General features: G+C 39.4%; 2 protein-coding genes across 12 annotated transcripts in view; both read left to right on the top strand.

Moving 5' to 3' along the window:
* The window catches only part of kif1ab (kinesin family member 1Ab), a 24,827-nt gene extending 18,808 nt beyond the window's left edge, over positions 1-6,019 (top strand). For all 9 annotated transcript variants that reach the window (XM_044020719.1, XM_044020737.1, XM_044020710.1 and 6 more), the window contains 4 exons: positions 221-340; positions 431-623; positions 742-860; positions 2,308-6,019. In XM_044020719.1, the coding sequence (XP_043876654.1) occupies positions 221-340; positions 431-623; positions 742-860; positions 2,308-2,365 (490 nt within the window). In that variant the 3' untranslated portion in view covers positions 2,366-6,019. The remainder of the gene's footprint in view (positions 1-220; positions 341-430; positions 624-741; positions 861-2,307) is intronic.
* Positions 2,305-13,030, top strand: LOC122766138 (espin-like protein). Of its 3 annotated transcripts, XM_044020788.1 has the most exons (8): positions 2,305-2,368; positions 6,141-8,247; positions 8,711-8,748; positions 8,848-8,914; positions 9,267-9,378; positions 9,947-10,065; positions 10,571-10,750; positions 11,358-13,030. In XM_044020788.1, the coding sequence occupies exons 2-8, from the start codon at positions 8,104-8,106 to the stop codon at positions 12,948-12,950; spliced, it is 2,253 nt and encodes a 750-aa protein (XP_043876723.1). In that variant the 5' UTR covers positions 2,305-2,368; positions 6,141-8,103; the 3' UTR covers positions 12,951-13,030. The 3 variants fall into 3 exon arrangements, with proteins under 3 accessions (XP_043876723.1, XP_043876732.1, XP_043876740.1); XM_044020797.1 differs by lacking the exons at positions 2,305-2,368; positions 6,141-8,247 and having other exon boundaries at positions 8,266-8,748; positions 9,264-9,378; XM_044020805.1 differs by lacking the exons at positions 2,305-2,368; positions 6,141-8,247 and having other exon boundaries at positions 8,266-8,914; positions 9,264-9,378.

Below are 13,030 nucleotides of genomic sequence, written 5' to 3'. Positions count from 1 at the left end.
CTTTCCTTGTCCGGTAAATTCTTGTGATGAACACTTATTCAATTTGTCATTGTTTTTCAAACATTTCTACTTTGCCCTACAAGATGAATAACATGTTCCCATTTAAACATTTAAAGCAGAGCAGTGAGATGTCTTTGCTTATAGGCACCAGTATTGTTACTTCTGTCATCCACCCCCTTTTTTGTCACATTATTAATTTGTGTTTTCATGTTTTTTGCAGGCATACTGAACCCTGTTCCGAGGCGTCAACTCCAGATCTGGACCCGTACAGCCCAGTGGACAGAAAGAAAGCTCTCAGAGGATACAGCTTTGTACCTGACATACAGGAAATACGTGTCAGGTCAGAATATTCACACACACACACACATGGTTTTCTTTTAGGAAATCAACATCTTGTTAGATATTAAAATGATTATTTCATCACATATAGCCCCATTGTGTCAAAGAAGGGCTACTTGCATTTCCTTGAGCCCCACACCAGTGGCTGGGTGAAGCGTTACGTGGTGGTGCGCAGGCCCTACGTCTACCTGTACCGCAGCGAGAGAGACAGTGTGGAGAGAGCCGTCATCAACCTGTCCTCGGCAAAGGTGGAATACAGTGAGGACAAACAAACCTTACTACGGGTACGACCCAGCCTCCGTTCAATGCTGAAACCAATTTCTCAATTAAATAAACAGTGTTTTTGTGAACCTGAATGATCTTCAGATGTCTTAGTAACCCGAGTGTGTTAAATGTCTCCAGACTCCCAACACGTTTGCTGTGTGCACTGAACATCGCGGGATCCTGCTGCAGGCTGCCAATGACAAAGAGATGCATGACTGGCTGTATGCTTTCAACCCTCTGTTAGCAGGGACTATCAGGTGGGTGGAGAGGAACCAACTGAAGAGCCATCGTCTGAAGCCTCGTTCTTTAACGTGACTGTTTAAAGGTCAAGTGTATGAGAATTAGTGACATCTAGTGGAGGTTGAAAGGAACAGAGGACCTCTGCAGTCACCCCTCCCTTTCCCAAGGGCATCTGGGAACGACAGTATGATGGTCCTTGATTATTTGAGGATGTCGTTCTTATTTGTTGGCATTGTAATGCTCACCAGCACATTTATGGTTTAACACAATTGCACTTATTCTGTCAGCTTTCAAAAAAAAACCTATACTCATCCAACAATAACTCATCTGGTACCCAGATAAACACATTATCAGTCTCCCCAAACTTAATAATGAACAGCAGGTTATGGATTTGGAGTTTTCTGTCTCAATGCTATCTCAATGAACTGAATTCTATGAAGCTTAACTCCTAGAGAGAGAATTTGATATAGTATGTAACTAACTGCAAATAATTTCAGTGGAGCCTGGAAAACCATTTAATTTCATACTAATAACTGTCAATTTGATACTAAACACTAAGGCTGAGCGATCTAATTGCGATTATTTTGACAGGAATTGCGATTACGATATGATTTGCAATATCATTATTCTTCGTTTTAATTGAAAAACGTTTTTAAAAATTATTACAATGTGATATTTGTGCAGATCTGCAAGATTTGTATTAGATTAAAGACAATAATTAATCTAAAATGATATTAAGACACATTTTGGTTTCATAACATGTTGCGCCTCCTGCGATTTGAAAATTGCAGTAATTTGGATTAATTGTTCAGCTCTACTAAACACAAATGTTTACATTGTTCTCAATAAAGTTTAACTAAACTTTATGGAGCAGAGCAGAGCAGGGCCAAACCTTCTGGCTTATGAAAAGAAAGTAATGATAACCTGTTAATTGTAGTTTATGGTATTTAGTGAGGATGGATTATATTGTATGTACAGTTTAGAGAGTTAATATTCATCCTATCAGATTTTTTTTTTAGGATTTTGAGAGAGGTCTGAAATAGAGAAATCATCCTTTACCTCCATTTTCTTTTAATTTATTCCCCTATTCACAAAATCAACAATCGTTACAATGCTAATAATAATTTAGATTAATAGCCAGATCACCAACAAAATCTAACACTATTTAATTTGGATTTCCATATCCCAGCCAGCTTTAAAGACAGACATAGCAAAACAAAAACATAACCAGTGTTACTGCCTTAAATGGCCAACTGTTATATTTATAATATGGTTCTGTCGCCCTCAAGTGGCCAAAAATGGTTTTGCAGATTTCTTTATCAGGAAGAAATTCCTCCAGAACTCAAAAACATTTTTTTTCCTCAAGGACATTCACAGGGAGATGTTACAGGAAAAGTCTTACGTGTACTTTTTACATTTAACTTTTTCTCTAACCCATGTCCAAATGTTTTCATGTCTCTGCAGGTCAAAGCTCTCTCGGAGAAAGTCGGTGCAGTCGGTTCCGTCTGCTCAGAGGATGTGAGAGGTGAACCAGCTTTATGGAGAAAAAAAACAAACGAAACAAAACAATACAAACATCAAATCTCAAAACACTCAAAATCCTGCTCTTATGAACACTGATACCGTATAAGCAAACATATACATTTAACCATATAAAACCCGTCTATGTGGAATCACTCAGTCACTCACTTATCCCAACAAACTGTCCCCTCTCTCTTTTTACAGTCAACACTTCAGTCCCTGCATGGTGTGTGCTCCCTCCTGACCGTTACAAATATACATAGATATTTGAAATACTAACCACTCAAACATGTTAGGTAACTTGTCTCTGCTGGACGATTGGACTATAGTTCTACTGTAGTTTATAGACTTTAATTTTATATACATGTAGAAACCTTTGAGGCCATCCCTATAGTTAGTTACTATGCGCTTTATCTTCTTTAACTGAAATAAGGGGCAACACTTTACATGGTACAGTAACATTATGGTGATAGGAGCTAAATAGTAATGTAATAACATCTTATTTCCAAAGTCACTGCCAAAGAATGTGAAAGAAGTATATGAATCCCCATGGAAAATCTATATGAATAGGTATTGGGATATAAATGTGCAGCTGTTCACCCCCTGTAAATACATTTGACTGTTGTTTTATATACTCTGTGTACTATTATTATTTTCTCAAATTACTTCCTGGTTTTAAAAAAAAGGGGTTAAAACTAAATTTACTAAAAAGTAATGGAATTGTATGTATTGTCATTATCAAGCTGTAACCTGGATATTACATTGTTAATAGTGTGGCGTTATAGTAATATTAAAGAATTGCTATTGCCATGCTGGAAATGACTTGAGAAATAAGATGGTGTTACCATACTATTACTGCCCTATTACAAAATGATAAACTCACTATTACCATGTTATAACTATATTTATTTATTTAATGTAAAGTGTTACCAGATAAGGTCCCAACTATATATTCATGTATTTCTAAATAATGACACCAGGAAAAGAGTGAAAACCAAAACTCCAAACTGGATGTTTTTCCTTTTCTGTGTAGAAGTGTGTAGTTCCACATACATCTGTTATTTAAATACTGTATATTATGTCTGTTTTGGAATGGCTTGGTGCTCTACTGTAGAGTATTTGTTTCACTGCAGAGGTTTCACAGAGTCATTGTAACACTGAAGTAGCATGAGGAGCAATGTGGGACAAAAAAGGGTAAGTTTGTACCTGTTGTTGTTGCTCTCGTAAATTCTCGTTTGTGACAGGACCACTGAACCTGTTTTGTTTAATGGCACTTTATTATCTTTATGTCTTGTATCGTTTACGCAGTTATTTTAACCAAAAGCGTTGTTTCAAGTCTTTGTCTTCTGCACACAGACAGTTTTTTTGGGGGATAACAGAAAGTGACGCATATAGTTAGAAATTTGCCTTCATCTGAGACTAAGATTAGAAGATGAGTACATCCTTGTGAGGTCTGTATGCTAACACATGTACATATACTGCACTTCTTTTTTGCTATGTTCATTATTTCAATGTGCTTTCAAGGACACAGTCCCCATTTTATGTCTTGTACCAATATTTTGTCTGTCCAGGAACATTTGTTATAACCTGTTTTGCTTTCTAAATTCTACCTAGAAGGCAAATTACTGTTTTTATTCAGGCATAATTTCTTCAAGTCACCCGGTTACACTTACATTGAACAACTAGATCGAATGTTTGGTTTAGTCTTTAAAAAAATCTGTTAAGCACTTATTGTGTCGGACTTGAGCCTGCAGAGTTGTTACATGTATTACATTTACTATTTAAGTCCCCTACTGTAGCTACGTGGAAAGTTAAAAATGACCCAGGACCTGTAATCTGTCGAGGGCAGTTGCTTTGAGTGGGCTTTTGCCCCCATGCACCAGATAGTGCCTCCCTTTCTTCACCTCTTTTTTTTTCTCCCTTCCTTCTTCATCATTGTCTCTGACATTAGTTTCAAAATGTCTGGTATAGGAACCTAATATGTAGAGTAGTAGAGGACGTTAAGGGTCTTTTTTTTTATATTGATGAACTACTGTATGTCAAATGTTTCGGAGAGTGAATATTATCAATGATGCTTTATAGTATGTTGGTACAGTGATGGTACAGTACAGCATAGATATATATATATATCCCATTATCATTTACTGTAAACGTTGCACTTCTTCGCCTTTGTACTGTAAATGCTTAATATTTTACAGCTTGAAACCAGTACAGTATGATTAGCTTTGTTGTTGTCATGACGTCTCTGTCGAGGATGACTCCTGGTTGCTTTTACTTGTTGCAGTTATTTCGCACTGTACCAAGATGACCCCGAATGTTGGTTATTTGTTGCCAGACATCATTTAAATGACATATTATACTTTTTTTTTTTTTGCATTCAGATGATTCATTTACAACAATAAGAGACATGGTCAGCCAGCCATTATGTCTTTCTAATCACAATCTCGTTATTCAGACTCCAACAAGAAGCATTTAGGCCTCTTTATGCCACAGGCCAGCCAACCTGTTGAGCCAAGCAGCCTAATGCTTTAAAACCAGACCAATACATCGTTTTAGTTTACACTACTTGATATTCTTTCTTTGAGCAACTGGGTCATCTTGGTATAATCCACTCCATTTGTTTGATAAATGGCTAAGAGTTATATAATGTATACCGTCTGCTGGAACAGAACACACAATAGAAAGTTTTATTTATGCAGCTTCCAAGGATGGATTATGTTGTAGATTATAATATATTGCACTCGGGCACAAAGCAAGTTTATTTCATATGATTTGATGGGATGGTTTGATTGAATGTGAGGAAAAGACTGGGTTGTGTTTAAGTGTCATGAAAGGAGGCGGAGATTTGATGCCATCTTCACGTTGACAATATAAACAAACAGCACTGCAGCAAAAATGCATTGATTTATTTTTATCAGTTTATAACTGGCAGATGTTGTGCAGTGCTTCCAGCCCGAATTGTTCAAGGGCATCATGTAAAAAAACAACAACCCACAAACACTTGCAAGACAGTCATCGTGCACTGGCCGAAAATTGAAAGTTTATTGATTATTTCATATTTTGGCTGCTTTTTAATTGTCATGTGGATCAAAGCATGCAGGTCCACTTATCTTCTGCTGTACTCTGTCCCCTCTCTCCTGCCTTACTACTGCTTGCTAATGACAACAACCCCCCCCCTCAAGTGCTGCTTGTAAAGTATTGTCATTCATGATCCTTGTAATGACTAACTGGAAACCTTCCTCTTGGCTCTGTCTTGTATATAAATGGAGAATTTCTGTGTTGGGTCTCGTCACACAGATGATATTAACTCTCTCTTCCCCTGTATACCATGATGAATTAGATTAACTGGCCTGATGCTTTTGTCGGGTGTCACCTCAGAATAAACGGTGCTGACCACAGGTCAGTCTTTCAGCTTGGCGTGGATGAAATGGTGGTTTGCTGATTCCAGGTCTGCACCGTTGCTCTGAGTTGACAAATCGAAAGCAGTGGCAGGTCCCAGCCTGTGATGACGTCTTAATCTCAGTCCTCACGTTTATCTTTTGAGTGTTCCAGAGTTTTTTCCTCATATCTGTGGATATGTAACAAAAATTGTGAAGAAAAAAAAAAAAAGAAGGCAAATAAATAAACAAGTGTTGAAAACTTACGCAGCATATTAGCATTGTGTGTTTTTGTGTGTTAAATCATCATAAATCTACTGTACAATACTTTCTGTGAGACTTTAAATGATTACTAACAGCACGGCCAAGTTTAAGTTTCATTTTTCTACCATTTTATAGCATGTGTCCAAAAAGACTGACATGTAAGGAGTTCCTCAGGGATGGGTTTCTGGTCTTCTGTTGATTCCTTCGTACAAGGTACGTGTCAAATGTATAGAGATTATTCTGTTTACATGCTTATTGGTATATTTTATCTTTTGAGAACTGGTACTAAACTTCCAATTTGGTCATATACTGGAGTAAGTGTAAGTGATAACTTGTTCTGCTATCAATATTTATGTGATGCTAGCATTTTCTGCTTCTCAACCTTCTCGTGAAGGTTACTTTTGACTTTGGCTGTGTTATTTACTCTATAAAATTGTCATCATGCAGGACAAGTGGAAATCAGTTCAGTTCATTATCCTTTGTATAGAGGAGGTAAAATGACTCCGGAGAAGCTGAATGAGAAGGTTCTGTCGCTAAATTTATCCTAAAAGATTTACAGTCTCTCACCACAGTGGAGGATTCTGCCCTCTGGTGGTGGGGTGGGAAGGACACTCATCCTCTTCTCTCATGGTGCTCCACCACCTTTGTCTATAAGCATCACCAGTATCCATATCTGTACCAATATTATCCTCACAATTGATATTATATCCACAGCCAGTAAAGGATAGTTGCAATTTTCTGCCACTCGGATACAACAAAGCAGACACTGTTTGACTGCCCATAAAAAAAGATGTAGAATGTTCCTAGCAGCAACCTTTAGACAGTGCCAGGGTCAGGCACCTTAACAGTCATCATATATTGGGTCTGGTCTGTTCATTTTGATTCAACAAAGGCTATAATCTACGTTTGCGTTAATGTTAGCCCCCAACGAAATGGTGTTTTCATGTCTGTTATGCAACAGTTTTGCTCTGAGTGAACACACACATGTGTGTCTGTGTGAGATTGCTGTGTTTGTGCAGCCGCCTTCCATTATTGATTATGCACTGACATATGCTTTGCTGCAGCAGCAGCAGCAGCACGACGACCAGTCCGACTAGTAACAGAGGCAGAAATACTGGGCTTGACACAAAGGCTCCAGACTGAGTGAGGGGCAGCTGAGCAGCTACCTCCCATCAAGCACTGAGCTGCAGTCTATGGTTACACAAGATCGCTGAACAATATGTTTGGTAACATACTGCAGGTCTTTTCTCTGTAATGCACGTTGAATATTTAACCATGTGTTGTGTTTCCATATCTCTGTCCTAGCTGTCTACATAATCCTCTCTCTGCATGTGCCGTCTGTGTGCATTGCCAAACAACGAGCTAACACACTTCCACCAAAGGTTGATGATAACAGTGATTGCAAAGTAAAAACAAACATTTTGCATGACAAAAATGCGTAAAGAGGTAAAGAAAATTCACATGACCACAGCAAGTATAACACAGTAATCATAAAAAATAGGAAAATACAGTAAAAGTAAATGGATGTAAAGCAACAGTAAATCAGCTTAATAAACACAAATCTTTTTTTAAGTACTAAAAGTCAGGAGGTATGTTAAATATTATGCTAGTATAAGCTAATTTTTTTTTGCCAGCAAAACAATGTCAATAAAACCATAACCACTGAGGAACCCTGTCAGTGATGGTTGCTATGGCAACAGGACGTTCAACCACTGAGGCCAGAACAGTAAATCAACTCAAAAGAAAACTCAAAACACAATGTCGCTCCAAGGCCAAGTCTCACATATGCACACACACACACTTGATTTTATATCTTAGTGAGGACACATCATTGAAACAATGCACTCCCCAGACCCTTACCTTAATCTGAACCATTACAACTAAGTGCCTAACCTTAACCCAGTTCTAATCCTGACCTTAAAACCAGGTCTTAACCCTGAAAAAGGACTTTAAAGTTGTGGAGCCTAGACAAAGATAGAAAGAATACAAATATACACACACACACACACACGGTCCCATACAGCTGCCATCTCCCACATACAGTGTGCTATCGTTCTATACTTCCAGGTGCGGGTCACTCTATCCCACCTGTTTAATTATGCACATAAAGAAGGCCCCCCCATCTGAGGCTTGGCTCCAGCTCCAGTTGATGCTGCTCCTTGGTCTTACTGTATACTGGCTGCTTCAGAGTGAAGAGGGACCGTCTTCTGTTTCATCAAGTATCATTTTGTGCCATCCCTCTGTAAGTACCGAATGATTTTCTAAAGTGAAAAGTTAGGAAATAAAAAAGTATATAGATTACTTTTTTTTTTTTCAAATGCTAACAATTGTGGTTACAGTCATTATTTGTTCTCTTTCAATAACAGCTGCCTGTCTTTTGGAGCAGTGATACGTTTGCGCCTTTATCTTTGTGAAGACCAGATTGAATTTGTGAAAACAAAGTAGTGGTCCACTCGAGGACCTATTTTACTTTATTTTATTGTATGGCGTTCAATATGTACACATGCACTTTTGAAGGACTCGTCGGGGAAAAAAAGACAAACCTTGAGGCACTTCTGTGTGGCACCGAATAACATTAAATGAATAAAAATACTAAAAAATAGAACACTAACTAGTGTCCATCAACCCAATGTTAAGTATTTTTTTGAGTGTCACCAGTTTGAATTACAGAACTTATATGGGATATGGTCTCTCTCTCTGTACAGCTGCACCATTGGGGGTCTTGGTCACTTAGAGGATTACAGTATGTGAGCTGTGTCATATTTCTCCACTAGTGAAGTTTTTATTGCGCTTGGTTTATCTTGTTTTCTGTTTATGTTCATTGCACTTTTTTTTTCCCCAGAAAGAGGAACATCTGTGGCTTTAAAACACGACAGTTACAAAGAGCAGTCGACATGGAGAACATCAAGGTGACCACTGATCCGTGCAGAGAATTAAATTACTGGCAGATACACTTTGATTGCTTTTAGCATGTGGGATATAGGGTTTTACCTTATTACCCTGAACATAAAAGCAGTGCTGACTCAACAGTTTCTACAGACATACGCAGTTATGACAGCTCTACATCTTTGTCTGTGGTTATAAAAATCATTCTATAGATGTTTTATTGTCACACAGTTTTCCCCAGTCTAGGTCCAAAAGAAACATTTGAAAAAAGGGGAAGTTTTTATTCACTTACTTTTTTGCTGGGTTAACTGCCCCTTTAAATGTGACTAACCAATGCTGTCTGTCTCTCTCTCTCTCTCTGCCTGTGTCCAGCAGCCAGTAAAAGAGGTGCCCCCCTTGCCTCGGCACCCTGTCGCCGTTCCCGCTGCCTCCATGTCCAGAAAACACACCACAGGCTCCATGCAGCACCTACAGTTGGCTTCGTCAGGTGATGAACACACTTTTGGATTTCAGTTTGTGTACTCTGTATTTTTTAATTTATTTTTATATTATCCTGAAAGTGAGGACAGTGGTGCAACATCTGTCACCTTATTCCCGCAGTGCTTAAAATATAAGAAACTGGTGACATTTGTTGTTTTACGTTTGTTTCACCCATCTTTATGTACTTATGAATACACATCGTAGGTGGCCATCAAGTGGTGATCAACAGTTATTTATTTTTTTGCCTAGAAAGAAATAATGTATAATAATACAATCATAAAAATATTGACTTTATACCCAACACAAACGTCAAATGTAGGTTATATGAAATTAAATATTAATGATACTGTATGTTTTAGATGTTTCCCTGCCCCAACACATCTAATGCAAATCGTCAGTTCATCAACAAGTTCTGCAAAAGCCTGGTAATGACTCATTCATTTGAATCAGGTGTGTTGAAGCAGGAAAGTACCTCAAACACGCAGGACAGTGAGTCTTACCAAGGACCAGGATTGAGAAGCACTGGGTCACGGAAACATTGACAGATATTTATATCATCTTGTGACTTTTTACAGTTGTGACGTCGTTCAATCATCTGAAGCCTCCGGAGAGAGATCTCACCCTCATGTCTCGTATGAGATCTCTCAAGTCTCTGAGGCACGCTGGCTTCACTGCCGTCTTCACTGGACAATCGGTGAGCGTTGTCATTCAAGAAAAAACACGAGAAGGGAGATGAAGTTGTAGATTTGTGTTAAATATGACTTAGATGTAGATAGTATTCATATTGCAGGCTTTAACGGTTTATTCCATCCTGTGTGTCGCTTTCATGCAAGTGTTTTCACTTTCGTGGCCACAGATTACAATAACACAAACAGACATATAAAACTATCATACACAACTAATGAATTAAACACAGCATGACATGACTTTGATAATGAAGTTTAAAGTTTGACTGGGTATTTTCAACTGCCTGATATTTATTGTATGTTTTATACTGGATTTTGTGATTTTCATCTATCTCTTTTCTGTATGTTATTACCTTCTTAATAAAAGCGTTATCTCCAGCTTATATAATACTGATATGATGTATGCAGAATGGCTGCTCACAGATGTTTTGATGTTATATTGTGAATGTGGCTTCAGACGTGGAGCACAGGTGTGACACTGTGGACTGTCTTGTGTTGCTAAAATGCTGACAGAGGCTTGACAGCGAGGAGGTTTCAGACGAGGTGCCTGTCCTCGATGTGATTCTGGCTGACATCGACTCCCTGGTGCCCACTCATGACGAGGCCGGTCGCCCCATAGCAGAGTGGAAACGACAGGTGATGGTGAAGCAGCTGCAGGTCAGGCTGCAGGATGAGGAGGAACAGACCACACAGGTACTTTTCATTTGGACTCTGTGCTGTATGAGAACATGTTTGTTCATTTTTAGGGTCAGGCAGAAAACTGCATGGACAGAACATTGTGGTAAAATAGCTATGTTAGCTATGGTGCAGAAATGTGTCATCCAAAGTGTAAAGAAATCCACAAAAGTCCAACAACTTTGCAACCTGTGTTTAGTTTGTGTGTAAAAGAAACAACAACTAAAGAAGTTAAATGTCATGTTTAATTTATACTACATATTTTATCTCTATTTTCCCTAAGTTTATTTATCTTTTATTTTTAGATCAAAACAGATTAGTGGTAAAAAAAAAAAAGGTCAAATGCTACTTTCAAAGTTGTTGTTTTTTTTAAAAAAACAGTATATATTCAATGTAATTATAGGACAAGAGGCTGGTTTACAAAGGCAATACAAGATTTTGTTTATTTGAAATACAATAAATAGTTTTCTATAATGACTGTCCAGTTAATATAAGGCTACAGCCAGCAGCTAGTTAGCTTAGCACAGTAAAAACACGGAAAACACTAAACCACTGACCCTGTCCAAACTTTCATTAAGTATCTCTTAATGAAACAATCAAGAAAAGTCCTTCCTCTGTTTGACAGGAAATGACTAATGGCCATACAACAGTGGATAGCTGGAAGTTCTGCCAAGCCCACAATGCAGTCTTGGGGCCTTTCGGTGAGCTCCTAACGCAGGACGACTTGGTTTACCTGCAGCAGCAGATTGAGACTCTTTCACTCCAGAAACACTGTCAGGCCTATGAGCTGGAGCTGGACAGGCTAACCAAGGAGCTGAGGGCCATTTTACCTGATCCTATTGTCAACATCTCCCTCAACAAAGAGGTCTTGCAGCAGATGAATTCAGAGGGGAAAACGCACCTGATTTTGCCTGCCTTGTGCAGTCGTATTTCAGAGATCGTTAAGAGTATGTCTTTGCTTGTGGCCAATCTGACCCAAACCAGAGATTCGAGGGTTGAGAGGAGAATAGTGGGAAGCGTGAAGAAGGAGATTGAAGCTTTTCAGGGTGTAAAAGATTTAGACCAGAGACTCATGCAGCAAGGCCAGGCGATGGTGCCAGCACATGTGGAGACCTCTAGTGGATATAGGATACCTCACATAGGTATGGCTTCTGCTTTCAGCCATCGTTTGGAGGCCAACAGCTACAGCAGAGAACGGAGAGAGAGGGTAGAGAGGGAGATCCAGCAGTCTGGGGTGTCGGTCAGAAACCTCAGATCCAACTTTGAAGGTCAGATCGGTGGAATTTTTCCCTTTGCTGGAGTTGTGAAAGGAGGCCATGGCTTAAAGAGCCAGACTATGGTTGTGGCTTCAGCAGTTAATTGTGACAAATCCAGCACAGGCCCCAGCTGTGAGGTGAGCTGCTGTGAAGCTGCTAAAAAATTTATACCTGTTATTGAAACAACCAGCTTGAGGAAAGAGCGCATAGTGGTGCTGTTCCTGAGCCACTGGAAGAAGTCTGCCTACGCCATTTCATTAAGAACAGCAAAGAGGGCACGTGAGGAAGAGACAGGGAGACGAAGTCGAATCACCTCCATGTTTCAGTTCTGCCAACAACGAAGTGCTGTGAACAAGATACTCAACACCTGGAAGAAGAAGCTTGAACTAAAAGAGATGCAAACGCCCTGTTTGTCTACGTCACTGACACCCCAGTCGAGACTGGTAACCTACTCCCCAGAGCAGTTCCTGCCTGATGTGAATGGTGTTGCTGTAAGCCATGACAGCTTGACCCTCAACCTCTTCATGCTGGGATACTTCCGCATCTTAGAGCAGGAACTGTCACCCGAGGAGAGGAAGATGAGGCACCTCCTCTGCTTTGAGGTCTTTGACCGTGTTGGCAGTGTCTCCTGGGAGAGACTGCTGGATTACCACAAGGCCGTTCTCCAGGAAATCCAGGCTGGGAGACGACAGTGGAGCGACGGCTTCGAAGACATCACAGTTTGTTTCTTTGGGGCCTCGGGACCCTGCTGCGGTCCACCATCGCAATCATTATCATCGTCGTCTTTATTGCCAGATTCTAAACTCGTACCTAAAGTTGTAGTTCAAACTGCCTCTCCAGATGAAAGCAGCAATAACACAGACTTCTCTGGTCTCAACAATGAAGACATCTGTAAATACATTGACCGCAGCTTTGCTTTTTGGAAAGAGAAGGAGTCGGAGCTCTTTGACCTTGAACAATAGTCCGCAGTTAAATGTGACAGTTTGTGTTTGTGTATATTGATAAGGTGATAGGTACCAAAATAAAATTCTACTGAAATCTA

Source organism: Solea senegalensis, linkage group LG1, assembly GCF_019176455.1.
Source record: "Solea senegalensis isolate Sse05_10M linkage group LG1, IFAPA_SoseM_1, whole genome shotgun sequence".
Lineage (NCBI taxonomy): Eukaryota > Metazoa > Chordata > Actinopteri > Pleuronectiformes > Soleidae > Solea > Solea senegalensis.
Note: the sequence above shows the minus strand (reverse complement) of the source record. Positions and strands in the feature narration are given on the sequence as shown.

Coding starts and splice junctions, on each gene's coding strand:
- LOC122766138 (XM_044020788.1), top strand. CDS start 8,104: ATGCACATAAAGAAGGCCCCCCCATCTGAGGCTTGGCTCCAGCTCCAG. Junction 8,749..8,847: donor TGGTCACTTAGAGGATTACA/GTATGTGAGCTG, acceptor TTTTTTCCCCAG/AAAGAGGAACATCTGTGGCT. Junction 10,751..11,357: donor AGGAGGAACAGACCACACAG/GTACTTTTCATT, acceptor TCTGTTTGACAG/GAAATGACTAATGGCCATAC.